Source organism: Buteo buteo, chromosome 14 (genome assembly GCF_964188355.1).
Source record: "Buteo buteo chromosome 14, bButBut1.hap1.1, whole genome shotgun sequence".
NCBI classification, from domain to species: domain Eukaryota; kingdom Metazoa; phylum Chordata; class Aves; order Accipitriformes; family Accipitridae; genus Buteo; species Buteo buteo.
The window spans coordinates 4,932,769-4,958,245 of NC_134184.1; the positions used below are offsets into that span (position 1 = coordinate 4,932,769).

A 25,477-nucleotide genomic window follows, 5' to 3' on the forward strand; every position below is an offset into this window, starting at 1 on the left:
ACTGCAGTTGATCAGCAAGCATATGTACTTACTTAAAAAAAAAAAAGTATAAAACATTACTGTGTTTACTTACAACCATTTATGAAGTACATCCTTATAATTTTCCAGATACTACTTAATTTAATGTTCATGGATTAATATACATCCAGTGTTTGCCCTCCCTTTTTTCATTTTCAGATGAAGTGGGTACATTCAAAACAAAGGTCGATATTTCAAGGGAAGAACATTTAGGTTCCACATAGGTCACATAAAAAAACTCTTTGCTTTCATTTCAGTTGCTATTTTGGTCTTAATCTGTTACACATATAGACAAGCATATATATGGCATATAATTATAGGTGGTATAATATCCCTTTTTGCTTCTGCTTTTGTCTAGTTTATTGAGGAAAACTAGATGAAAAGGTGCAAGGACACTTTGCACTAAGTGTAGTGCTTGGCACAAAGCAAAAAGTAGGGCGCTATGTTTCGTTTAACACCGACATTTGGGTCCATTTTTACTTCGTTGGCTTGTGATCTTGCAGTAGATTTTTACTGCCACAGTGAAAGCAGGTATTTTTTCACTGGTATAGGGATGCAGTAAGGTAATAAGTAAGATTAATAACGTTACTAGTTGGCTTAACAAAATGTAAACAGCAGAACTTCGTGTTTTCTGGATTAGAAAATTTAGAATTGTATTAGATGGCAATCCTCAAAAGCATTTGGAACAGGAGGCTTCTGGTTTACTCTAGTAATACTTCTCATTGACTATTGCTTAAAACATTCTTTCAAGTGTGGATGGATTCCTTCTGTATGGGCAATTATAATGTGATTTACCTAGCACTCTAATTTTTTGAGTGTTCTTTATAAAGATGAGACAGAATCAGCTGTCAGGACTTCAAGGAAGCAACAATTTTTTTGTGATATTAATTTAATTCCTTTAAATGTAGTTCACAGAGTGCTAGAGTATTGAGGGAACTGAGTATTATAACTGTAAGCATCCCATGTGATATTGAAACAATGGTATTCGATTGAGTGCTGTGCCTGAATTAACTTTTCTTGGATAGGTGGGTAGGCTCACAAAAGGAGTCATCTGCCTCAGTGCCAGTATGTTAGTACGTGCACTCTCTTGTTTTCCTGCGTTTCCTGTTACCAAAGTTCAGTATTAAATAGTCTTATTATTTGAATTAGATTGTGTCATAACTTTGCTTTTGAGGTTAACAAGCAAGAAGAGCCCATGGAAAAAGCATTTGGATTTTCCAGGTGGTGCCTCAAAATCTTACTTGGGATGAACTGCTGTTGTGCTAGCTGTTGTAGAAGTTACCAAATTAGTACACGTGCTGTCCAGTTGCGTTTTGATAGTCCGAAGTAGTAACTGCTTATCAAATCAGATGATGTGTCTGAGAAAGTTGGAACTTCTGGAGGCCATTTTTCTGCTTGGAAACACACTGGCAGTATAAAACATAGGACACCTGAGCTCCTCTGTGCAGGCGACCATTGCCCAAATCTGATTCTAGTGTTAGAAGTTTCTGTGCTGATGAGAGAACTTAATAGGACACAGTGTGCTTGCTTTGCGTCTAAAGGTAAAGCAAATCACAGAGGAGGCTAGAAATTAAAGAACTGGAATTATCCGTATTAACAGCCTAAGGTAAATACTGGCAATACAGAAGGTCTTATCAAAACGTTTGAGCTCTGAAAACTGTTCTTGTGTTTAAATGGACCTTGAGCATCAACAAAACACTTCTCATAAACAAAAGCACAATGCTTTGTAATTTAGACTGTGTTCATTAAGTTTTGGAAACCCTCATTCTCTTCTGTTAAAGCCCCCTGAAGGCCTGGGTGAACAATAGAACACAAGTTTTCAGGCTTTCGGGTTATACTGGAGAAAAAAGAAGGGAAGTTAATTATTGTTTTTTAAAGAAACACTGTGCAAAAAAGCCTGTATAACTGTCTAGTCTTTGTACGGCTCAGTCTGTGTAGCCCCAGTAAGCATGTCTGATCTGTTTATGTAAGCCTGAGAACCAGTGACTTAATGCATTTCATTCTTTCAAGTCCTTTCAACTTCTTTCAAGAGACTTAAAAGTTTTGAATTTGTCAATGAAAGCCTATTGTTGCTAAATATATGCATAGTGGTAGTTTTTTTACATAAACCTATAGCAGCTTATTCCCTCCCACTGCCCCAAAGTTTAGATCACAAAGTTAACCATACCTAAGAAACGGGATAATGAGTAAAGTAACATTTAAGAATAAGCTCTTGGATACATAAAAATCCATTCAAAAATTATAAGTTGATTAAAAAATAACCCAACCTGGACAAATTATTTTGTGCTTATTGTGGTTGTGGGACAATAAGATACAGGGAGCTGTTACCCATCTTTAGTATTAAATAGTCTTATTATTTGTCCAAAGTGGCTTGCCTCAGGCCAATGCTGAGAAATATGTTAACACCATATATTAATCAATTTATACACTGCATTGCCTGCTAGTGCTTCCAGCTCCATTCTACTCTTTATGGGGACTTGTTAATTTGCAGGTGTATGTGGTAAATATGTTTTTATAAGTTAAATGATGTGTTGTAGCATGAGGCTAACAATACTCAGTGTGCTTAACCTGACCATCCTTTGCAAGAAGGCAAGAGGAAGATAACATTTGTCTCAATTTAAACATACCAGAAAAAAATGTACTGTATTATCTTTTTCTGTAATATATATTGTAGGCAATCATTGAACTCCTAACTTAAAATGTCTTTTATCTGATGGCTTTTAACACTGCTTGTCCATATAAATAAACCATATTCTGGCAGATTAAAATGGTTACCATATGGGTATCATGACTGCTGTTTCAAAATGCTTCTTATTTCTGGTAAGTTTCCATACCTATAATACATTGGCAAAACCAAAGCGGTACGGGAGATACTTTGCTGTTTTATCTTCCTACAAGTGGCTAGCTTGAGTGCTGGACCCCTTGAAGCTCTATGCTCTTAGCATTTTCTTGGATTATGGAAATAAAAATGTTGCTTCTTCCAAATCAATAGAAAAAGTGAAGCCTTGCTTGAAAGACTGACTTTCAGTGCCTGTAAACTTGATTTTGCAGTTTTGGCTGGGCTGAGTTTTATCTGTGTCAGCTAGTCCATAAATCATATTCAACGATACTATACCTACCCAGTATCTTTTCTTTTACATTACATGAAATAATAGACCAGAAAATATTTTTTTTCTGGAGAAGAGCTTGAGAGAGAATCTGCTTTCTTGTGGTGGTGTAGGTTTGGCTAAATGCCAATGTCAGTGTGCTGTTTATTGTTTTCTTTTTTCATATCTGGTTCAAACTGATAAAACATCCTCTTCCTTTTGAATCTGACAAATGACTAAGAAAGGAATGAGTAACACTTTGGAGAAACCTGAGGAAGCAAATTCTTAATGAAATTTTCCAGAAATTATATTTCTGCAAATCAGGTACTTTACTGATTAAATAGGAAGATGGTGTGCTTTTCTGGTACTACTAACTACTTCTGTGTCCCATTGACTAAGAGGGGAGGTGTATATTCAGGACCTTAACTCCAGAGAGCTTTAGATTCTTTAAAAACTTCTAATGCAGGACAATTTTTTAATCTTGTGTTTACAGCATGTAAGCAAAGCTCATTTTCTTTTCAGATTCTTTTTATCAGTTTTACAGTTGTGGTGGACTGTTTTGTGACGATAGGGTAGAGACATGCATTTGCAATGAATTGGATGCTTTTTGAAGCTGCAGTATATGCATCTAGTTTTTGAATTAGCTGTGCTAATTCTCTCTGTGTGAGAAGTAGTTTTGTGTGTGTGTGTGCGTGCCCATGAAATAATTTTAGTTATGTTGGTTTTAAAAGTAATCCTTTTACTCTATTTTTGCTGGTAAAATGAGAGGAGCCAGAGCTAGCTTTCTTCCAGTCTTCACCTATCGTCTTCCCAAGAGAATTAACAGGAGGATGGGTATAGCTTTTCAGCACCAGGGAGAAATGAATTAGAATGCTGATCATGTGCAGCATCACATAAAAATCCATTACCCATTTGAAGTGACAGCTTTCCCTTGCTACCAGTTTGTGGAATTGGTGCTGTGATGTATCTACTTGGTAGTTCAAATAGTAGATGTCCTGATATGTGAACTTTCTGACTATATTGACCATATATATGTTTATTTTTTTCCTTTAAAAATCTTCTCAAATTGCATTTTAAGGATATTAAAATATGTGGCCTGAATAAATTTATTTTTTTTTTTTTTAAGGACACTTTAGAAATTGTAAGCTGCACTGAAGCTGAGTAGTAGAATTCAAAAATGCTTTTACAACAGCTTTCAGTAAGGACAGTTTCATGTTCTGTTTAGTAATCTGAAACTCACCTCCCCCTAAAAGGATCCCATCAGCTCCCATCTATTGGCACAAGTGGCTGTGCAACCATCTGATCAGCATTTCAGAGAGACAATCTGACTGAAAGCTCACTGATTGGGAGGGACCCTCTAAAGCCAGATCACCTCCTAATCTGGCTCAAAAACTCTGGCTCAGTTGCTGGTACTGGCTGCTGGTAGTGTGAGAAGGCTCAGGAGTGTGCCACAAGAGAGAGAGTCCTTCTAGTGTCAACCCTCCTTTAAAATAATTTAAGCCAAATGTGAAGTCAAATCTTTAGCAAACAGAAGAGACTGTACACACAACTCAAATGGTCTTTCTCCCCAGCTTATTTCTTAGACCCAGTTTAATTTGGAGCATGCATTTTTGTTTCACCTAAAGGTCAGTCATCCTGCACCACACTCAAATCAACCTGTCACTGCAGCACATTGCATATCATTTCACACGACAAACTTAGGAACGGTAATGTGGTAAAGGCCAATTTGACCAAATGGAGTGACTTAGCCATAGTACTGTAGGAGTCTCTAAACCTCGTTTTAACAGAAGAGTATATTGCAGAATTGCTCAAGCTCAGTGATTGACAGGTGGGCATCTTGCTTGCCTGGATAGGTAGAGAGAGATCTGTTAACTTACATTGGAAGTGGGATAAAGGTGAGCAAAGGGTGTCTTGCTTTCTGAATGATAAGTGTTGTCATGTACTTCATTTACAGAGCAGTAAAATTTGAAGGGCTCTTCATAGTCTGTGTTCTCCCTGTCTCATGTGCTTAAGGAAGAAAATTTATGCTGGGCAGTTATTGCCTTGGTGAAGACTTGGAATGGGTAGGTGAAGTTATTGGAATTTCTTTGGAATCAGGACTGGTTATGACAATCTGACACAATGGGGCTGCTCAACCTGAAGTTTTGTGAAGGGGTAATATGGTAGAGCCTGCATCTAGGAAATGGGCCAAATAATTGTGTGAAGAAGGTGTATCTGGCCTTCTGTGTACTAAGGAAGCTTGGAGCACACCATTTCAGTAGTTTGGAATTCATTGCAGCAGTCTGAATAATCAAAGGCAAACTTAACAGGAAGTTTTCTTGCAATCAAAATATTTTATATAATTAGTACATTTGAGAAAATGTAACCTTTTCTTATGTTGCCTTTACGTGCTTCTTTTAAGCTTTTCTGAGCTAAATGGTCCAACCACTTCAGCTACAGATAGGTGCATGAACATAAACTTAGCCTTTTCTGATGGACACTCATGTTAGTTCTTGGCTTTGTGATAAGTCATGTTCATGAACGAGAGAAGAGATGTAGCAGCAGCTGTGGTTCAGGTGCTAAGCCCTCAAAATGTCCTGGGGTACAATATACAGTGAACTGAACGGCTGTTCTTCATCTCCTTTAAGGAGAAAGATGGCAGGCTCAACACAGTCATTTTCCACTGCAGCTCCTCGCTGTATTGGTCTGTGTTGAGCATATTGTTATATAGCTTATGAACTTTTAGTAAATCCTTCCAGTGTGATTGTAAACGATACCTATTTTTGTTGACAAAGGTACATTTCATTCATCATTTTTTGGTAGATTTGTTTTCCGGATTTTGCTTTTTTGGCCTTTTCAGCTGTTTTGCTCTGTTATGTTCTTCCATATTTCCTAACAGTACAACTAAGAGGGAATCTCAAGTAACTTTTGAGTATCTTGTGAACTAAGCCTGAAAGCTTTGGGAACTTTCTCTGACTAAAGCTTTCCTAATTCCTTGAAAAACAAATTTATTTGATTGACTTTTGGATGAAGAAAACGCCTGTAATGTTTCTCAGGAATATTAATACTAATGATTAATAGCAGTTACTGCTAGATGTAAAGATATTTCGTCTGTGTAGTACAGCTGGAATTTGAAAGGTTATTAGTATAAATTATGCAAAAATATATAAATCTCATCTTGTCTGATTACCTATAATGATGGCATAAGATGGCCTTGCTGCTATTCTTGTTTAATATACCCTACTTTGAAATTAGTACCACTGATCTTAAGAAAGTATCAACTGGAAAGTTTCTTGTAATTGCCACTTGTAAAAAAAAAAAATGGTAAATTTATGTCTGGTATTGTGATGCACAATTTCAGCTGCAGAAAGTGCAGCTTTGCATTAGTTTGCACACTCCAAGGCAGTGCTGCCTCACTGAGAGCTCTCCCTAAGCCTGCTTTGCCATCTGACCACTTAACAAAATGCTTGGCAGGGTGAAGGTTTTTCTCTGTCTGATTGCGCACAGCCAGCTGTAATGACTTGACAGCAGTATAGGGTTTAAATGTTGAATCAGTGCAACTGAAGAAAGCTACTTATGCAAGTAAGAGGAAGCAAATGGCCTATGGGAGTTTTGAAAAAACTACAGAGAAGGAGGAATCTCAATTAGCCTACCCCTACTGCAGTTTACTACTGAATTAAAACAAAACTCAATCTTAGTTTTGAATTAAGATTATTTTAATCCCTGATAAACCCAGATGAGAGCTTTCTGGGCTGTATCAAGCAAAGGTAACCAGCAACCTAAGAGACTAGTAATTTCTTTATAATTCTTTTTGTAGTGAAAATACATACATGATTATTCTGATAAGCTCTGGCTTAATGTGTTTTATGAAATAGTTCTGTTTCTTCCTCTTGAGGCAAATAGCATGCTTGTCTCTGTAATGATCAGTTGCACTTATCCATACAATATAGTGTGACATAGTCTGCATTTTGAATACTCTTAAGTTTTTGATGTAGATGAAATCTCATTCTGCCAACTTTTTAAAAACTAACTTCTTAAGAAGTGGGTCAATGATTAAGTTTTCCTCAATATACCTGAATTAATTTTCCTTTTTTTTTTTCCACTAGGCAAAACCAAAGCTCATAGAACCAATAGACTATGAAAATGTCATCGTTCAGAGGAAAACGCAGATTTTGAATGATGCTTTACGCGAGATGCTACTGTTCCCTTATGATGACTTCCAGGTAATTTAATCCCACTCACCCCCACCCTGTGGTTTGGTTTTTTTTTTAGTAAGACAGATTTTTAGCACTAGTAGTCATGAGATGATAACTTCCCATTTCTTTGTTTTTTAAGTCTCACAAAAAAAAATATCTTTGCCATGAGTCCCTTTACACTGCTCAATTTATTCTGTCAGATTGTAGAAGAAATAACACAATTTCTTCATCTGTTCAGGTTATAAGGTCTACTTCTGCAACTCAGCAATTTTACTGCCTTTTGAAGTAGGTGATCAGTCATTTTGAGATGTTTCCCCCACTTTCTGACATAGGAAATCATGTGATGTTTGTTCAAAAAAAGCATCTGCTTTTTGTAATGCTTTAATTCTTAAATTGGTGCCTTTTTCCCCACCCCCCCACCCCTTCTTAACAGTGAAGGGCATCAATCTGTCCCAATGAAAGTTGTTATTCTCCACTATGTGCTACCAGCCAAAATTGTGTTTTGTGCATAACAGGGCTCTGGCTTACTCTGTTTTTAATATAGTCTGTATGCTTCATTTTCACTGATTCTTACATGAATAACTTTACTTGTAGCCTTCCCACTCTGAGCTAAAAAATTTTGGTTTTGGCAAGCTACAGGTATTTAGACAGTAGTTAGGGCTTCATGAGTTCTCAGCCACATGTGGAAGTTTGAAGGACTGCGGGTAAGCCTTCTTGCAAAAGGAAGTTGCGCTGCTTATGAACATTGTCTAATGATACTAGTGTTCAAACGCTAGGTCACTCATGATGATGCCCCACACTAGGTACTGGCTTTGGGACTGAAGAGCATGAGTAGGCTATACCACACAGATCTCCTTCTACAGTGTGGCTATTCAGTATTGCAGATCAAGAGGAATCAAGGCTACTTCTGCTAAGCATACTCATATCTAATTGACCGGTTCACTTACCGGGTGTCATTCTGGTGAACAGCTCTGAATTATCAATGGAGAAGAAACAAAGCTATCAAGAATATCCTCAGGCTTTTTGTTTGAACAGTCAGTGGGATGTCTGAAGTGTTTAACTGCTGTTTCAAGTGGCCTTTTCTGCAATTCTTAACCTCAGGCCTATAATGAGTGAAGCTAGTCCCTAGCTCTCAGTCTGATCCTTTAAAGAGAATGGCTGAATTCTGTTCACAAACTGTAATGCCTTTTGTCATCCTTTGTTTGGATTCTATGGTCAGATTTTTGAGGCAGTCACTGAAGTGCGTTACATCAGAGGTTCTCCTTCAGGTAGTCGCAATTCTGGAATATAGTTAGATTTCCTGTTTCTTTGTACCTCAGCAGTGTAATATGTGAATACATTTTCAAGGATTTTTTCATGTATAGTCTTTGACAGAGTCTCATTTTATACTTGATTTATATGAAGACTGGTTTGTACTATCAAACTTTATTGTTACGCTATCAAACTTTTATTTCCTTCTAAGATTTATTGGCACAAACTTACTCCAAATATTTTTATTGTACACATGACTCTCCAATACTACTTTGAGCTATCTAGCTTGTTTTCAACAGCACAATGCGTTTAAATCTGTCATTGAGCATATTAAGAAAATATTACCGAGTCAGAGAACAGAAATCCCTTATGTGCTTAGTTATATTGCAAGTTAAACCTTTAAAACCTGTGCAGTTTTCCATAATCATATTTACAGTTTTGAAACCATTAGTTTTGATATGGTTGCCAGTATAATTTGAATAATTTAAATAATGGCATATTTTCTGTATTTGCCATTCTGCTTCACGGTTGTGTTTTTTTTTTTTATTCCTTTTTCCTAATTTGTTGTGGTCACACAATGTCTGGGCAGCTCTTGGTAAGCCTCTGCTCAAATGTTTGATACTGCCCTTGTACCCCACAAGATGAATTTTAAATAGCGAGCTAGAGTATTTTGAACTACCTGTATACACACTTAGAACAGTTTATAGGTGGAAACCCCTACCATTGTCTAAAAACCTGTTCAAACCATTTCCTCTTAGAGCATTTTTTATTTTTACAAAGTTTTTCCTTGCAGTGAGGTTAAACTGATTACAATCTAAAAAACACTTGCCTGAAAAGGAAGCCAAGCCCTGTTAATTTGTAAAGACATTAAGGCTATTTTGTTACCAGCATGGCCCTAAAACTAGCACTTAAAATGGCACTCACTGGAAAAGACTTACTTTTCAGCACTAGATACAATTTCTACAATTTTTGGTAGATTACTACTACATAGTTTCAAAGAGCCAGATTGATACCACTATTGAATTTGTGCTAAAGTTGAAATTACTTTGGGAGAAATTGGAGACAAATGTTTGTGCTTAATTTGGATAACTTTTTTTTTTAGGTAATGCAGTTGGATAACTGAAATGTAATTTAATAGGTGTGTTTTTCATATAATTAATAACAATACTTGCAGGAATTCAGAGGCAAGATTTTTGTAACAAATGTTTTAATGTCTTGTTCTGTAGTCATGGTCAGTGCCACATTCAGTTTGTAATTCTTACCACCTCAGAGAAGCTAGATATTAAAGGAGAACTGATATGAATTCTTAGTCCATATCAGAAAAGGAAGCTTGCACAGCAGCTGGCTTCCTTAGACCACATATAGCTTGCTTTTCTTTCTTTCTCCTGATGAGTTACTTGTTTAGTGAGGGAAAGGGGAAAAAAAACCCCAGTCAGTCACCTTTTTCTGTTCAGCAGTGACTGTTCTTCAGACATGCTGTCAGAAGTAGCTCTAAGCTCAAACCACTATCAAAGAAATACTTGAGCAAGGATGGAGCAGAAAATCCTCTGCTCTGGGAAAACTCTTAAAGATTGAAGGATTGTTCTTCAGCCAACTGATCTGGTTTCATGAACCTTTCCAGATTTCCACTTAACTGCATTTGCCATTGTCTTAAAGTTGGTTAGCTGAGGTTATGAATCCTGTTTTCTCTTTTATATATGCTTGGTAGCAGCTCATTTACCTCTCAGGAGAGCATGATTTTTGTCCTGCTCCATGCTGATCTTCAAATCCAAATAAGTAGGCTTGTAATTCTTTTCTTTCTTTTGAGTTTCTACGTTTTCCTTGATGCTATTGTATCCAAATAATAGCAAGCTTTGCTTTTCTGTAGTTTCCAGAAGCAACTTACTCCCACATATTGGGTCATTTTTCAATTTACCATTTCAAGATTGTTTCCGTTGCTTTTCACAAGCTCAAGTTCTGAGTTTTCTGCACTGAATTCACTAATCAGGTTATTCCCTAACTTGTTCTCATCAAATTTATAGGGGCAGTCATGTTGTGTTTGGAGATCCTTTTTACTGTTAACATCATTGAGTTTGCTTTCATTCTTACTAATTGGGCTGCCTAAACTTTCAGTACCTTTGTGCTTTGTAGTAATTTCTAACTGCTTTTTTGTCATCATTTTGTTTTCACTATGGTCCTCTGTCATGGTTTAACCCCAGCCAGCAACTAAGCACCATGTAGCTGCTCACTCACTTCCCCCACCCCCCCCCCCCGGCCCCCCGCAGTGGGATGGGATAGAGAATTGGGGGGGGGGGAGAAGCAAAACTCGTGGGTTGAGATACGAACAGCTTAATAGGACAGAAAGGAAGAAACTAACAATAACAATAATAATGATAATAAAATGACAATAATATTAGTAAAAGGATTGGAATATACGAAACAAGTGATGCATAATGCAGTTGCTCACCACTTGCTGACCAATGCCAAGTTAGTTCCTGAGTAGCAATCCCCCCCCGGCCAAGTCCCCCAGTTTATATACTGGACATGACGTCCCATCGTATGGAATACCCCTTCAGCCAGTTTGGGTCAGCTGTCCTGGCTGTGTCCCCTCCCAACTTCTTGTGCCCCTCCAGCCTTCTTGCTGGCTGGGCATGAGAAGCTGAAAAATCCTTGGCTTAGTTGTTGCTAAAGTAGTGTTTATACTAAAAACATCAGCATGTTATCAACATTCTTCTCATACTAAATCCAGAACATAACACTATACCAGCTACTAGAAAGAAGATTAACTCTATCCCAGCTGAAATCAGGACATCCCCATGTAATGTGTTTGTTTAATTAAGATGAGAGCACCATTTTCCCACTGCCCATTGGAACATCTCCTATTGATGTTCTTGCTACTCTCAATTACAATGCTGTCAGTCGTTCAAAGCTATACCTCTTCTAGACTCTTGCTGAAAAGAGTCTCTTCTTGTATAACCGTAAATGACTATATCCATTGGGTACTCATATCCAATTTTGTGCCTCTTCATGGCTTTTTATAATTATTTCAAGTCATGTGAGTTTCAGTAATTTACTTGATAATGAAATGGCTTCATAACTAAATAGCATTAGTTTAAAACAGACCACCTTCATGGATCACATTCAAATCATATGCTCAGTGACTGCAAAATTGGTGATGTTTACATTAACTGCATAGTAGGTAAATTATTAAAAGGAACCTTAACCCAAAGCTATACTAGTGATTAGTTTGCAATAAGACATTTGTATCTAAATGCTTTTGTTTCAAAATACCTAACTTCTGAGTACTACCTCCATTCTTATAGGAAATATTTGTCCCAATACAGGATAGGTTTACTTGTAGCAAATACAATGTAGGTACATTCCTACCCAAATTAAATATACCATTACAAAGTTATGCCACTGTTATTTTGAAGGCATTTTGCTGCTCAGCTTAGACATTGTTTCACCTTTGTTACTTATGGTTTTGAGCCATATGGATTTAACACACTTTCACTTAAAGGTCTTGATTTTTAGTTAATGCAAGTTAAGCACCTCTGAAAATAAATGTTATGTCAACTTTGCAGAAATAAAAGTAAACCCAGGTCATTCTACAAGAAAGCACATCTTGAGTAGAAGGAACAAGCAAAAAAAAAAGTTTGAGTAACATCTTCATTTTAGAGAGCACGAAGTAAACTGGTCAAAATACAGTAACTTAATGTTCAAAGAAATTAATACTTAAGTATGCATTGTGCTAAGACACCCCACTACAAAATACTTGGCTGACTTTTGGCAGCTCTTTAGTGCCACCTACAAGCATGTTTGTCTTAAGAACCCTGGCATCTTGCTATTACTTTGCCCTAAAGCATGGGGAAGGGGGACTAAGATGACTCAGAAAATGGCATGCCAGGTTTTAACATTAGTAAAATATATATATTTTTTTTTAACTTCAGAAACAGAGCCATTTGCTAAAACTGTCAAGAACATGAAAACACCTTCTAGCCTGAGATAAGTAAAATGGGAAATCTAACTTCAAATTGGTTATACGTGCCCAAATCCTAAATAATGCTAAGTCTCACTAGCAAGCACAACCTTGTGGCAGAAAGAGTTTGGAAATCTTAAATTATATCTGTTGGAGTGTGCACTGATTGTGAACAGATTCACTATCTGTATTCCATCAGGTTTTGAGTAGCAAGTACTCCTTGGCTGTGAGACTTGGTGAAATGTCCTTTCTGCTGTGGCCTTCTCTGAAACCGCAGCACATAGCGCTACTATCCTAAATCCCTGGGACTCACTCAGAAAGTAGTATCAGTACCAGAGTCTCTTAATTGTGTGCCTCAGTAGTGCATGTGAAAGCTGGCTAGTGTTAAAAGTGATCTTCCTTAGTTTGACAGCACAGTAATTGAAAGGTGTTTTGTTTTTTTTTACCTTCTTTGAGAGCATCAGACAAATGCTCTGTAGGTCCTGATGCTGCCATAAATCAAATGGTAACTCAAACCCAGAGACCTGAAACATTTCACTTCTATGGAACAGTTCAACCAATGTAGATGTGATGAAAGTTCGCAGAGAAGACAATCCTTTCTTCCTAATTTTTCTTTTGGAATATAACATATATGTATGTGCATGGTTGCATTTTAAAATACTGTTGTGCTGTTGCTTTAGTAATTATTTTTAGGAATTTGCTCTAAATCAAAATATCTCAGTCATTGCATTTCCTGGCTCTCAGATCAACTACTGCAGCTGATGAATAAGCTGAGAAAGAGGCAGTGTGCATTAAGGCAATTACTAATATGGACAAAATCCACAATTCAAATTCCTCTGTTTTGTCACTGATCTTGCTACAGTACTAAGATAAAAATTTTTTATGTGTGAAAGACTAGAAAAAACCCTTACTATTTATTGATAATTGTTTAGCAGCAGAAGTTCTAGAAGTGTGTACCACTAGTTCAATTTTATCGAGTTCTGCTATAGTGGTAGGACTTGATTCATGAGTTTGTGGCTTTCCCATGAAAAGTGCCTGGAAAGATGCCACCCTAGTCTCTAGGGTTTTTTAAAACTAATAATAATTTTTTAAAAAGCATAGTCTACCTGTATGCTTATAGAAATTATATTACATATGTTATTTATTTACCTTATAAACTATAAATAATGTCCTATCACATATCAGACTATTTCAGGCTGAGAAGAGGATCCAGACATTCTGGCTTTTAACTCTTATAAGGTAGCTTAATAATCTTTCTTCCTATAGCTTGTGAAAACAAATACTTTAAACTCAGTATGGTTTGAAACAAGGAATATGTTTCTAGAATTCAGAAAACTTCTATTCTTAAATGCTGCTTGCATATGAATGAGTATCTTTTTGCAGGTTGGCGGTGTTGTTTGTTTTTTTTTTTAAACTGTGTATTGCAAGACTTATTGGTCCCATGAAATATTTTGGGGTTTGTGGTTTTTGCTTTTAATACCGCCCCACCGTTTCTACTGAAGCAGTTAGCATTGTCACTTTTCAGTAGAGGTCTAGACTAGATGAATGATTTGACTATGAGTACGGGAATTATTTTTTTTTTTCTTTAAATCTTTACTGTACTTGAACATTCTAACTTCAAATACCCCCCACACCCCCCAGACAATGGGGTGAGGCTTTGGTAATGACAGAAATAATCACCTTATGGATCAAACTCAACAGAAATATGTTAAGATAACGTACTTGTGCACCCTTTCTTTTTTTACCGTTAATATGCGTAGTTTTTTCTGTTCACATTTTTCTCTTGATCCTTCCTGGTGCTGCAATATGCAGTGTATAGCAAACACGTGAGGGATCACAACCCCCCTCAAGGTCCAGGCTATCCAGACTCTCTTATCTGTCTCTGCGGACCTAAGCTGTGAGATTCCTTTCCACATGGCGCAAAATAATTTCTATTGCTGTGTAGTTATTTTCATTTGTGGTCCAGAAGATTTTGTAAAGTTTTCATCTTTTACTCTTACAAATTTAAAGTACCCTAAGGCTTACTTTAGCGCTGGTCTGAGAAGCAGAATTTCATGGTCACAGAGAGATTTTCTGCTCTCTGGCAGCATTTCTATGCCTCTCTGAACTCTGGCATAGGACAGGAATAAGTTCTGACTTTATAGACTGAAGTGTATACTTCAGTGATCCAGGCCTTCTTTCTAAACCTTCAGTTTAATAGTGCAAGTCTCATTTTTTGCCAGCTGAGATCTGCAGTTGAACTACTCTTCTTGTTTTGGTGTGGGTTTGTTACTTTTCTTGAGTAATAGATTTTATATGTAGTAATAACACTACCTTAATATCTGTCTTCAGATTATTGGAGTTCCATTGTCATGGTGGAATTATTTTTACTAGAATTTTCTTGCCCATGTTAACAAAATAGAGGAAAACACTTTTCTATGGCATCTGTTTCTTACTGATTCCAATCTTGCCCTTGCTGTGAAAGAAGGAACACGTTGCTAATCTTTGAATGAAAGCAAATTCTCATTAATTGGCTATTCTGAAACAGCTTATTCTCACAATGTTTTCTGCTGAGCTTCTGTCTTAGTTACAGTGATATAACTGAGTGTTCCCATAATGTGTCATCTTTCCTTTAATTGCAAGTTTCATTAATTGTTTTTGTTGTTTATCAGACAGCATTATTGAAGCGGCAGAGTCGATACGTTCATTCAACAGTTCCTGAAAATGCAGAGAAGGAAGCTCAAAGCTTGTTTGTAACTGAGGTAATATTGGAATTGTGTGTGGGTGTGTGTATTAACAATATTATACCTGAATTGTTTTTCTTCTGCTTCATTTACCATTTAAAAAACAGGGGAAAAAGCACTGAAAAAAAAATTAAATATTTATTGCCATTTACTTGTCAATGATTTCAAGGGAAAATTTCCAGGAAAACCTAGTATTTTTTCCATTGGTGGCTGGAAAAGAAGGATTACAGGATAGCTTTGAATTATTTTGTTTGTGTAATTGGCTTTTGCAGATTCTTCTCCCCCACCTTCTCTACACTTTTGGCTTTCCCAGATGAACATGGGTGATTTCCATACATAATATTGGGAGCAATAGTAAATCTGGAATGAATCATTGTGGCTTGTTTTTCCCGATCAAGTGTTTCACACCAGTTGTTCTTAGTTTGTTCATAATAATCTTGTACAGTTTGCTGGAACAGAGGTATTCATAACTGTAACACTTGTAGAGGCCAAAATTCATTATGACTGCTCAGTTTCTATATTATATGTAGAAGAAACATCCTCCAACTTAAAAACTGCTTGCTTACATTGGCATTCCCTTGGTTCTGAGTGTGATATTGCATTTCATTTAGTGTCTTGTTGAAGCCTTTTAGGAATGAAAGGTTTAAAATGTTTGTCGTCTTTATATTATCTAGTGGTTTTCTACTGATATACTTCAAGCTGATATTTTAACATCTGAAACAAGTAAATGTCTGTTGTAATTCCAACAAAACTGAAGGAGCTCCAAATAGCTGAATTTTCCTCAAACCTCGAAGTATTTTCTCCACAGTGATACATACCCTTAATACCTAACCTAAACAGCTCTAAGATAAATTTGAAGAAGGTAGACAAGGAGGGAGGAGTGTTATAGGTAGTTCATGAAGTTTAATGAGTTTCTGCAGAAACAATTGCTTGGCAAGTATTAACTTTGTATTTTGAAATACAAAGAAAATATTTTTGAATTATTAGATGCTATGTTTGTATACATGTAAGTCTATTCGTGTAACATATGAAATTTTGTACCATACGGTTTCTGGCAACTGATTTTGTCAGTTTTATATTACTTTGGTTAAAGCCAAGATAAATCAGTACTTTTATGTTGTAGCAATATGGGTGGAGTAAAAGAGTGTTTCCTATGATCTAGTCCAGAGCTTAATGACATAATTGCTTTTCAACAGCTGGAAGCATGTAGTTTAAATTTAAATATTAATTTGATTGCACAAGAAGTATGAGGAAAAGATGTTTTTAGTTCATCTGTATCTGTACATGCGAAATTGAATATTCTGTTTTAATAATGCATCTGTATTTTAATGCTGGGTTTTCTAAAAGCTCAGTCATGTTTTCAGCTGTAGAGAAATGCTGCTTTAACTTTTCAGACAACTGAAGATGGTTAATCCAGATGCTGAGTGTATTCATCATTTTCTGATAGATGTCTAGCAGATGATAACATCCTATTGAAACATTACTTGTTGCAAAAAGCTGTATTGCACTAGACTGTATTGCAAAAGAAGGGAAGGTATGGAATTTTCAGAGATGGACATGTAACCATAGTAGTTCATAAACAGCCATATCTTAAGAGGGTTTTTTGTGTGTGTGTCTAGGGAACGCTGTTAATCCTCTTCCAATTAATATTGATATTTGGTTTTCATTAAAACAGTGCATCAAAACCTACAATTCAGACTGGCATGTGGTTAACTATAGATATGAAGATTACTCAGGAGAGTTTCGACAGCTTCCAAAGTAAGTATGTTATCTAGTGGTCTAATAAAGATACTGAATTTGTGAAGGAACTCTAACTGTATTTAATATTAATGTATTTATTACAGAAATTTATTAATACATGTAGTATGTAACTTGAAATTTGCTATATCGGTGTTTAATAGTCAGACATGGTAAGGATTTCTTGGATGGCATTTATATTGATGAACTTGAAGGCGTAAAATCTTGTTAAACCATTTTCTGGAAAGATATCAGAATAGTACTGCCTTATGAATAGGCAGGTCAAAACAAGATATTGTATCATTGACAATGTGAATGTAAGCATTGTAACTAAAACAGGCTAATGTTTAGATTAAACTAAAATGGAGATATCCTGTTTTTGTAGCTTCAAAGGCAGGTTTTGGAACTCTCTTCAGTAGCTTAGGGAATAGAACCTAACAGAGATAGTTAGAGCAAGTGTTTGAACTAGTGCAGACTTTCACAGGATGATTCAAAGCAAAAGCCTAATCCACATCTATTACAGACTTTCTAACCCATCTGCTAGAGAAATCTTTTCCAACTTTTTCAAAATTTTGTAGGGATTGTGTAGAGATTAGACCCTTAACTTCAAATATCTGAGAGTGGCTGAATACTCTGAATCCCACAACTGTAGAAGATCTATGTCTTCCCTACCTACTCTCCTGCATCTTTCAGTTATGAAATAGCCTGCTTTCCCTGTGGAAAGTTCTGATAGACTCACAGGTTTTGTAAAAGTCAATACCTGGCTTTTACTTGCCCTGAATAGAAACCATGCTAGTCAATACAAATTTAAATAAAGGCATGGTCCTAAAAGGAGCCAATGGTTACAGGTATGAATTCTTGCTCCTAAGATATTATGAGTGCAGTGAATTAGAAGGCATTTGGTTCTCTCCAGGTACACACGTAAGGACAGTGGCAAGCAGAACAAAAGAAACACTGTGGCCAGATGTGCAAATTAGGAAAATTGCTTGCTAAGAAATGCATTTCATGAAAAATACATGCTTTTACTCAGTTATTCTTGTGCTTTTTCCTCTTGAGTTAGGAAAATAACATCTTTATTTTTGCAGCTATAAAATATGTAACTAATCACAAAATTTCTAGTATTTTAGAAGCTTTTTCTTTCATAGTAAAGGGACAAAATCGGAGAAGCTTCCAGTTCATTTATATGAAGTGGATGAAGAAGCAGATAAAGATGAGGTGAGATAATAGTAATTCCTTACTTCCTATTGCTTTCAGTAAAGAATGTTGGCTAAGGAGAGGTTACAAATTGGATTAAGCGTTGATGTCAGTAAATGAAAACAGAGATTAGCTTGAACAGCCTAATTGGAAAAAAATTGTAGTTATTTTACATATCTCCTTTCAAATAGCCTTGTACTCCTGAGATCTGTCATGTGAGTAGAACAAGTTTTGACAGATGGTGAAATTGAAGTTTTAATACTTGGTGACGTATAATCCTTCAGCTTTCATAAAATCTGTCTTGTCTTATACTGTTTCTGTATAGACGGGCGTATAAAGAGAAATATTTCATGCAGCTTAATCATGAAGTCGAGTAAAATCATAGGTGAATCTGTTCCAGTATGACACTATACACACTGAAGCATGCATGACAGTGTAGCATACAATGTGACTTAAAATTAGTTTGTCACAAATTTCAGTATAGAATAAGACCTGGAGATCCATCATGGAAACAAAAGGTAAAAATATTGACTAAAACTCTAAGGTATTTCCTTTTTTTTGTCATTGGCTTGGGGAAACCTGAGATAGCTATAGCTTCAAGCAGTCTTCAACTATGTTTCAAACGTCAAAGACTTTTTTTCAATAACTGCTTCTGTTATTTGTGTGATTTATTTAATTTTTACCATACCCTGTTTCAAAACAGTGTTTAAATGCCAGTTTTCTTTTCTTACGAGTACTTGAACTCTTTCATCACAGCAAAGAATTAATATTTTTCTTTGTGGTTTTTACCTTTTGACAATTACTTTGCTTCCAAATTCCTTGTATTCAGAACTGCTGCATATGAAGTAAAAGTAGTTTTTCACAAGCTTTCCTGGATTAAATGTGAAAAAAATAGTCCAGGGAGTGCATCTCAGTAGATAGATTCTGAACAGAGAGTCTCAGGGTGCTGGTTCTCCAGTGCTGCTAGTAATCTGCACTGTGATATTTGTCCAAATATCATTTCATGCATCTGTATCCAAATCTTCCTATTTGTAAGATGGGAATAATTATGTTTTCTATTATATGGATGTTAAAAAGACTTGGCATTATTTACTGTGATAATATTTCTGACAACAGAAGCAAGTTAAACATGAAAAAAATTAAATTGAGATATAATTGACTGTGATTGTTACTAGGAAAAATACTTGCAGCTAGAGTTAGTTAAACACTGAAAAAATATAGCTTGCCTATTAGCAGGTGGTATGTTTTCTACTAGGAAGTGGAAGGGGGGAGGACTCCCTGTTTCGTTCTGCCCAGCTTCCTGTTACAGCAGGCAGGAATGTCATATCTCTTTCAGAGTTAGAATCACTGGAGAAGAGGTCTGTTACTCTTTGTTGAGGAACTTAAAATATAAACACAAGAAAAAAGCATGGTAGGAAGAAAAGGGAGCTTAATGGGGATAGGGTTGGGAGACCATAAATTCTTTCCTCAAGGGAAGAACTAATGCAAGAGGTTTTTTTCAAACATTAGCATCCTTGCATGCCAAAAAACATATATGCAAGTCTTAGATTAAAAGTTATTTGGTGGTCTTTTTGTTTTGCTTATGTTTTTGTTTTTAAGAACACTGATTTATTAAGAGATTGATAGAAAACAAAAAGCTGCAAGTGATTAAAAATTGGAGAAAAAAACCCAGATAAAGATTAGTTTAATCTTGCACTGTTAGAAAGGAGAGATTTGCCTTTTCAAAACTAATTTGGGCTATCAGGCCATCAGGTTGGTGTTTGTAAATGGAATTTTTAAATCAGCCTGGGGTATGGGATCAAGATAAGGAATTGTTTTTGTTGAAACAGTTGCTGTTGAAGTAAATTTTGGAGCTGAGTTTGTGGGAAAGATCATTAAAAAAAGTGAAGCACAGTGTGCAGCAGTAATAATAAAAGTGAGGAAATTAACATACCGGTTGGAAACAGGAAGTATGTTTTCAGTGTAAAAGTTGTGTGTTAAAGACTGGGTTCTGGGTTCCTTTGTATTAACAGGTGGTGGGCTGGAAAGGTTCAGTAGCTTTTTGGCTCTGTAAGCAGGAATTCCACCTGACAGAAAGAAATAGTGTAACTAGAGGCCCAAATGACAGTTTTATTGTTAGGAAACATGCAGTTCAACACAGTTGGGGAACAGCACACCTCAGACTTTGAATTGGAAAAAGAATCTTAATAGAGCTAAAACTTAATTTTTGTTAACACAGGTAATGAAGGAATTCATGTCATGTCAGGTGATCCTATGTATGGTTTGTGAAATTACAGAAAAGCATTGGTGGTTTTGTGCCAAGTTTTGACAGTAACTCATCTACTCGTCATCTTACACTTGTAAAGGTGGTTTTAAACCATCCTTTCCTTGGGGATAACTCCCACCAGTGGAGGTGGAGAATCATAGTTGGAAACCCAGTGTTTTAAATTGTTGTCTCTGTATCTTGATTGTTGTTCAAGAAAAATTGTTGTCTAGGTAATAGAACAGGGGTGGGGGCTAATGACTTGAAAATACGAAAGAAGTAGACTGTATTGCTTGGACAGTGAGACTCATTGGGGCTTATGAAAATCATGCTTACTGGGCCTAACCTCCATTGTATCAAGCTGACTAGAATTTTTAAAGGAACAGATTGATGCATCTTTTGCCTTCTGTTTGCAGGTTTTTGAAGTTCACATGTACATATGCATGTGAATGTGCAAGTTAGACAGACAAAATAAGCTAGAAATAAATTAACTACTAACTTTTTACAGAATGTTCCTTGATTTAGTTCCAGAAACTAATTCATATTATTCCTAAATTTGGGGTTGATGTTCAGGTGTTGAACTAATGACTCTGTGCCCCATATGTAATCACTTCTTGTTGCATGTTCTCTTAATAGCTGAGAAAAGGAATTAGAGTAGTTGAGGCCCTTGAGGAAGTTTCATGGTTTTGTTTTCAACTGGCTACTCAGCTAATTTTGAATGTTTGGATAATAAATTATCAGGAGTATTTCTCTTCTAGATGGTTGAAAATCTTCCTACATGTCTAATTCATTAATGGTTTTGTTGTGTCAAAATGGGTTGCATCAACTGGAAACCATGGTAAAGTCAGCTTGGCACTGCTCTGAAAGATTGCTTGACTGGTGATTTAATATTTATTCTGTGGCAATTGTAAATCTGTCATGTTGATAGAGTACTGCTTTTTGGTAGTTGTTAACATCCTATGGGTTTTGATGTAGTTACTAAGTTCCATCACAGGCAGTGGGTGTGATCCGCGATGCGTGCCTTGGATCTGCTGTTTGTGAACTTGCCATTACTGCCAAGTTTGGTCTTGTTCTCTTCAGAAAGCTTTGATTCTGATCTGTAAAAGGGCAGATCCAATTCAAGAATTCAAGACTTAGTTCTCTGTAAATTCTTAAGTAATGTCTTTGAAGTAATACATATAGAGCAAACTGGTTTGAGAAATCTTGATTGAAGTTTTGGATAAGCATGAGTTTACATTGTTCTTTTTGGTAATAGAAATTTGGTAAAAATTCTTGCACTGGAAGATTAGAATATATGAAAAAGCTTACCAAGTAAATGTAAGTAAATGTTTTGAGTTTTCCTTCTTTCCCTTATTTCAGTGGGATTCATCCTGACTAATGTTTAGCTATCTAGAAGTTGGATCATCCTGCTGGCCATAGAGAAAGCGTACATAAGTGGTGAGGTTGCCTATCAAAAGTTAGATGAGGTCAATCTCATCCCTGGTCTTTAAGTAAGATAATTGCAATTAGAAAGCTCTAGAATTTCAGCAGGGACTCATAGTACGTTATTATCATTACATTATGAGCATAGCTATAGGTAACTATAATTATTTCTGCCTGTTCTCCAGTTAATTCTGTATTTGATAGCAAATGGATTTTTTTAAAATACAGATAACTTTTGTCAAATTGTGAGCATAGCATCTTTTAAAAATGACTTCTGAAATTTTCGATAAATACAACAGTTTCAGACTGTGATGCAAAACTTTACCTTCGCCCCCATCTCTCTCTCTTCATCTCCAGGATGCAGCATCTCTTGGGTCTCAGAAGGGTGGAATAACAAAACAAGGATGGCTGTACAAAGGCAACATGAATAGTGCAATCAGTGTGACAATGAGAGTAAGTTTAAGAATGTCTTACACATGGTGAAAACTGAACACCAATATTAAATATCACTATGCCTTAAAGAAGTCAATTTGTATGTGGTTTACCTCTAAAAAAATGATAAAATAATGTGGGATGAAAGAGGGAAGCTTGTATGTAATGTATAGCTGTGCAATCTTAATTTCCTTTTATTCTACTTAAATCAGAAAAAATGCATTACAAATCCAGTATGTGGGAGAAGTCCAGTGTTTTAAATAATTTTCTTAACTGGACCCTGGTGTGTTATTAGTAGAAAAGGGACTATATAATATGAGTTTTTATTTGTATTGCCTCTTTATTTAGAAACAAACTTAAGTTATTTTTACGGTTATCAAAATAAATCTCTATTACATAGAATCAGTTTTAAATACCTTTCAATGGGGCAAAAATACTTTCAAATAGTACGGTACAATCTTGCTGCAAGTTTTTAAGTTAAACTTTTTTTTTAATTAATGATTTCTGTTTTATTTTCTGAGGATACTGATTAGTTTATTTGTCTATAACCTACTGTGTAAATAGCACTTAGAGGTTTTGTAATATGAAGCTGCTTAATGCTAGTGTTGCAATTGGTTTTCTTTCTTCCTTTCTCTTCACCAGTCATTTAAAAGAAGATTTTTCCACTTAATCCAACTTGGTGATGGATCCTATAATCTCAATTTCTACAAAGATGAAAAAATATCAAAAGAACCTAAAGGATCAATATTTCTAGATTCATGCATGGGAGTGGTTCAGGTAATTACAATTATTTCTGCCTGTTCTCCAGTTAATTCTATATTTGATAGCAAATGGATTTTTTTAAAATACAGATAACTTTTGTCAGATGTAGACAAGAACCCATTATGCAGAGGAACAATTAGACATGCTGCATCTTGCAAAAACAGTGAACGAGATTTTAAAGGGCAGGAGACTGAATTTTAAAAATCTTTCTGAAAAGAACATAAATTAATAATTGATATCAAGTACCTATCAAAAATATTAAACTAAATTTTAAGGCAAGCACACAAAAAACCCCAACCTTAAATCATGGCAAAGTAATGACAGCATAAAATTAAAGTTCATTTCAGTTACATTTTGTGCTTACATGAGCTGTAAAATGTCTTGCATAGCTTCTTGTGTGGGATTTTTGTTGTGGGAATTGTATTAAATTCAGTCACCCTTCCAGATGCTTTCATTTGACCTTTATAATGTTACTTTTATGTGCTTTTCTTTATTTTAAAAAGTTAAGGGCTTTGGTAAAATGTTTGTCAGTAGCAAGTGCCAAAGAAAAGATTTCTTTTTTTCCTTGTGATTCTGTTATGTATTTACAGTACAGCATGTAACTGTTTTGTTAGGCACAGCATACCTGGAAAAAACTCTTGGGTTTTAGGGTTTTGTTAACTTGGATAGAAACAGGCAAAGTTTAATAAAAATTTATTTCTTAAATTTTTTTTTTTTTTTTAGTATAAAGTTGTTTGAAGATTTATGCAGAGAGATACAACAGCCTTACAGAGGCTTATTTTTTTCCAGATATTGTAATAATGTTTTTGGATACACATTTAATAGATACTTTGCATGGAAAGTCTTATAACTGTAATAAACTTAATCATATTGCAAGTTCTATATACAGATTTACAGAAATTGTTTTGCCTTCAGGGTGCAATTCTGGCTGACTCCACTGAAATGAGTTCAGTTTGTGTTTTTAAAACAAACCAACAAACAAAGTGGTTCCTAAACACAGTTGTAGTCTTTGTCTTGCACTTAAAAGGTACCTTTCCTTCTGTTCCTCAGCTTCCTCTGCTTTGGTTGCTGCTCTCTCTGATAATACGTATTCTCCATCTTCGGGGCTGTTTCTGGCCCCTCTTGTTTCCCACGAAGGCAATGTTTCCCACTTAGGTTTCTCATTCTCAGCCTGTGGCTCTGGTACGGACTGTTGAGGGCACTACAATATTAGCTTACATCATCAGAAAACATTGAGATTTTCAGAAGTTACAAATGAAAGCAAGGCACTGCAGCAAAGAGAAGTGCTAAGTCCTGCAGCTGGAGAGAACAACCCCAGGCACCGGTATGTGCAGGACAGGCCACCCAGCTGGAAAGCAGCTGACAGAAAAGGACCTGGGAGTCCTGGTGGACACCAAGTTGAACACGAGCCAGCAACGTGCCCTTGCTGCAAAGAAGGCCAATGGTATCCTCGGCTGCATTAGAGGGAGTGTTGTCAGCAGGTTGAGGGAGATCCTTCCCCTCTGTGCAGCTGAAGAGTACTGCTGAGGCCATGCCTGGAGTCCTGTGTCCTGTTCTGGGCTCCCCAGTAAAAGAGAGACATGGGTGTACTGGACACCAGGGAAGGACTATGGAGATGACGAAGGGATGGAGGTTGAAGCATATCTCCTATGAGAAGAGGCTGAGAGAGCTAGGACTGTTCAGCCTGGAGAAGAGAAGGCTTAGGGGGATCTCATCAATGTATATAAACACCTGCAGGGAGGGTGCAAAGGACAGAGCCAGGCTTTTTTCAGGGGTGCCCAGTGACAGGACCGGAGGCGATGGGCGCAAACTGAAACATGGGAGGTTCCCTCTGAACATCAGGAAACACTTTGTCACTGTGAGGGTGACTGAGCACCGGCACAGGCTGCCCAGGGAGGTTGTGGGGTCTCCATCCTTGGAGATATTCAAAAGCCATCTGGACGTGGTTCTGGGCCAACAGGCTGTAGGTGGCCCTGTTTGAGCAAGGGGGTTGGACTAGATGACCTCCAGAGGCCCCTTCCAACATCTAACCATTCTGTGATTCTATGTTTTCCTTTTATTTTTATCCTGAAAATCCCCTTTTTTCTAAATCATCTTTTCATGAAATACTGTTCCATAGTTTCTGTTCCATCAGTTCAAGTAAACTGAAATTTCCTCAGACTTTGTCAGAAGCTTTTTGTTTGGGTTTGGGGTTTTTTTTGGTTGTTGTTTTTTTTTAATTACTGTTCCTTTGTTCTACTGCAAGTAAGGTTTTGGGCTGACACAATAGTCTTTAAGTAAAACTGTACTTCAGATGCTTAAAGTTTATAGTTGGCTTGTGTCTTGAATGCTACACTGTATTCTACAGTACCATCAGTGTTCATCTTGGCATCTGGATGTTCAGAACTGCATGTAGAAATTTGAGACTAGTTATGGATCAACATCAGGTACAAACCCAAAATCAGTTAATGCTCACTTCTGTGAAGCCAAGAAGTCAT

The 25,477-nt window shown here is 36.4% G+C and overlaps 1 protein-coding gene across 9 annotated transcripts in view; it reads left to right on the top strand.

The window, feature by feature from the left end:
- The window catches only part of DOCK9 (dedicator of cytokinesis 9), a 134,248-nt gene that overhangs the window by 31,245 nt on the left and 77,526 nt on the right, over positions 1-25,477 (top strand). For 8 of the 9 annotated variants that reach the window (XM_075045930.1, XM_075045933.1, XM_075045936.1 and 5 more), the window contains exons 2-7: positions 7,190-7,306; positions 15,140-15,229; positions 16,887-16,969; positions 18,094-18,163; positions 22,164-22,259; positions 22,881-23,015. In XM_075045930.1, coding sequence (XP_074902031.1) covers positions 7,190-7,306; positions 15,140-15,229; positions 16,887-16,969; positions 18,094-18,163; positions 22,164-22,259; positions 22,881-23,015 — 591 coding nt within the window. Of the gene's footprint in view, positions 1-5,159; positions 5,168-7,189; positions 7,307-15,139; positions 15,230-16,886; positions 16,970-18,093; positions 18,164-22,163; positions 22,260-22,880; positions 23,016-25,477 lie in introns of those variants that run through there. The other variant, XM_075045935.1, reaches the window with a different exon arrangement.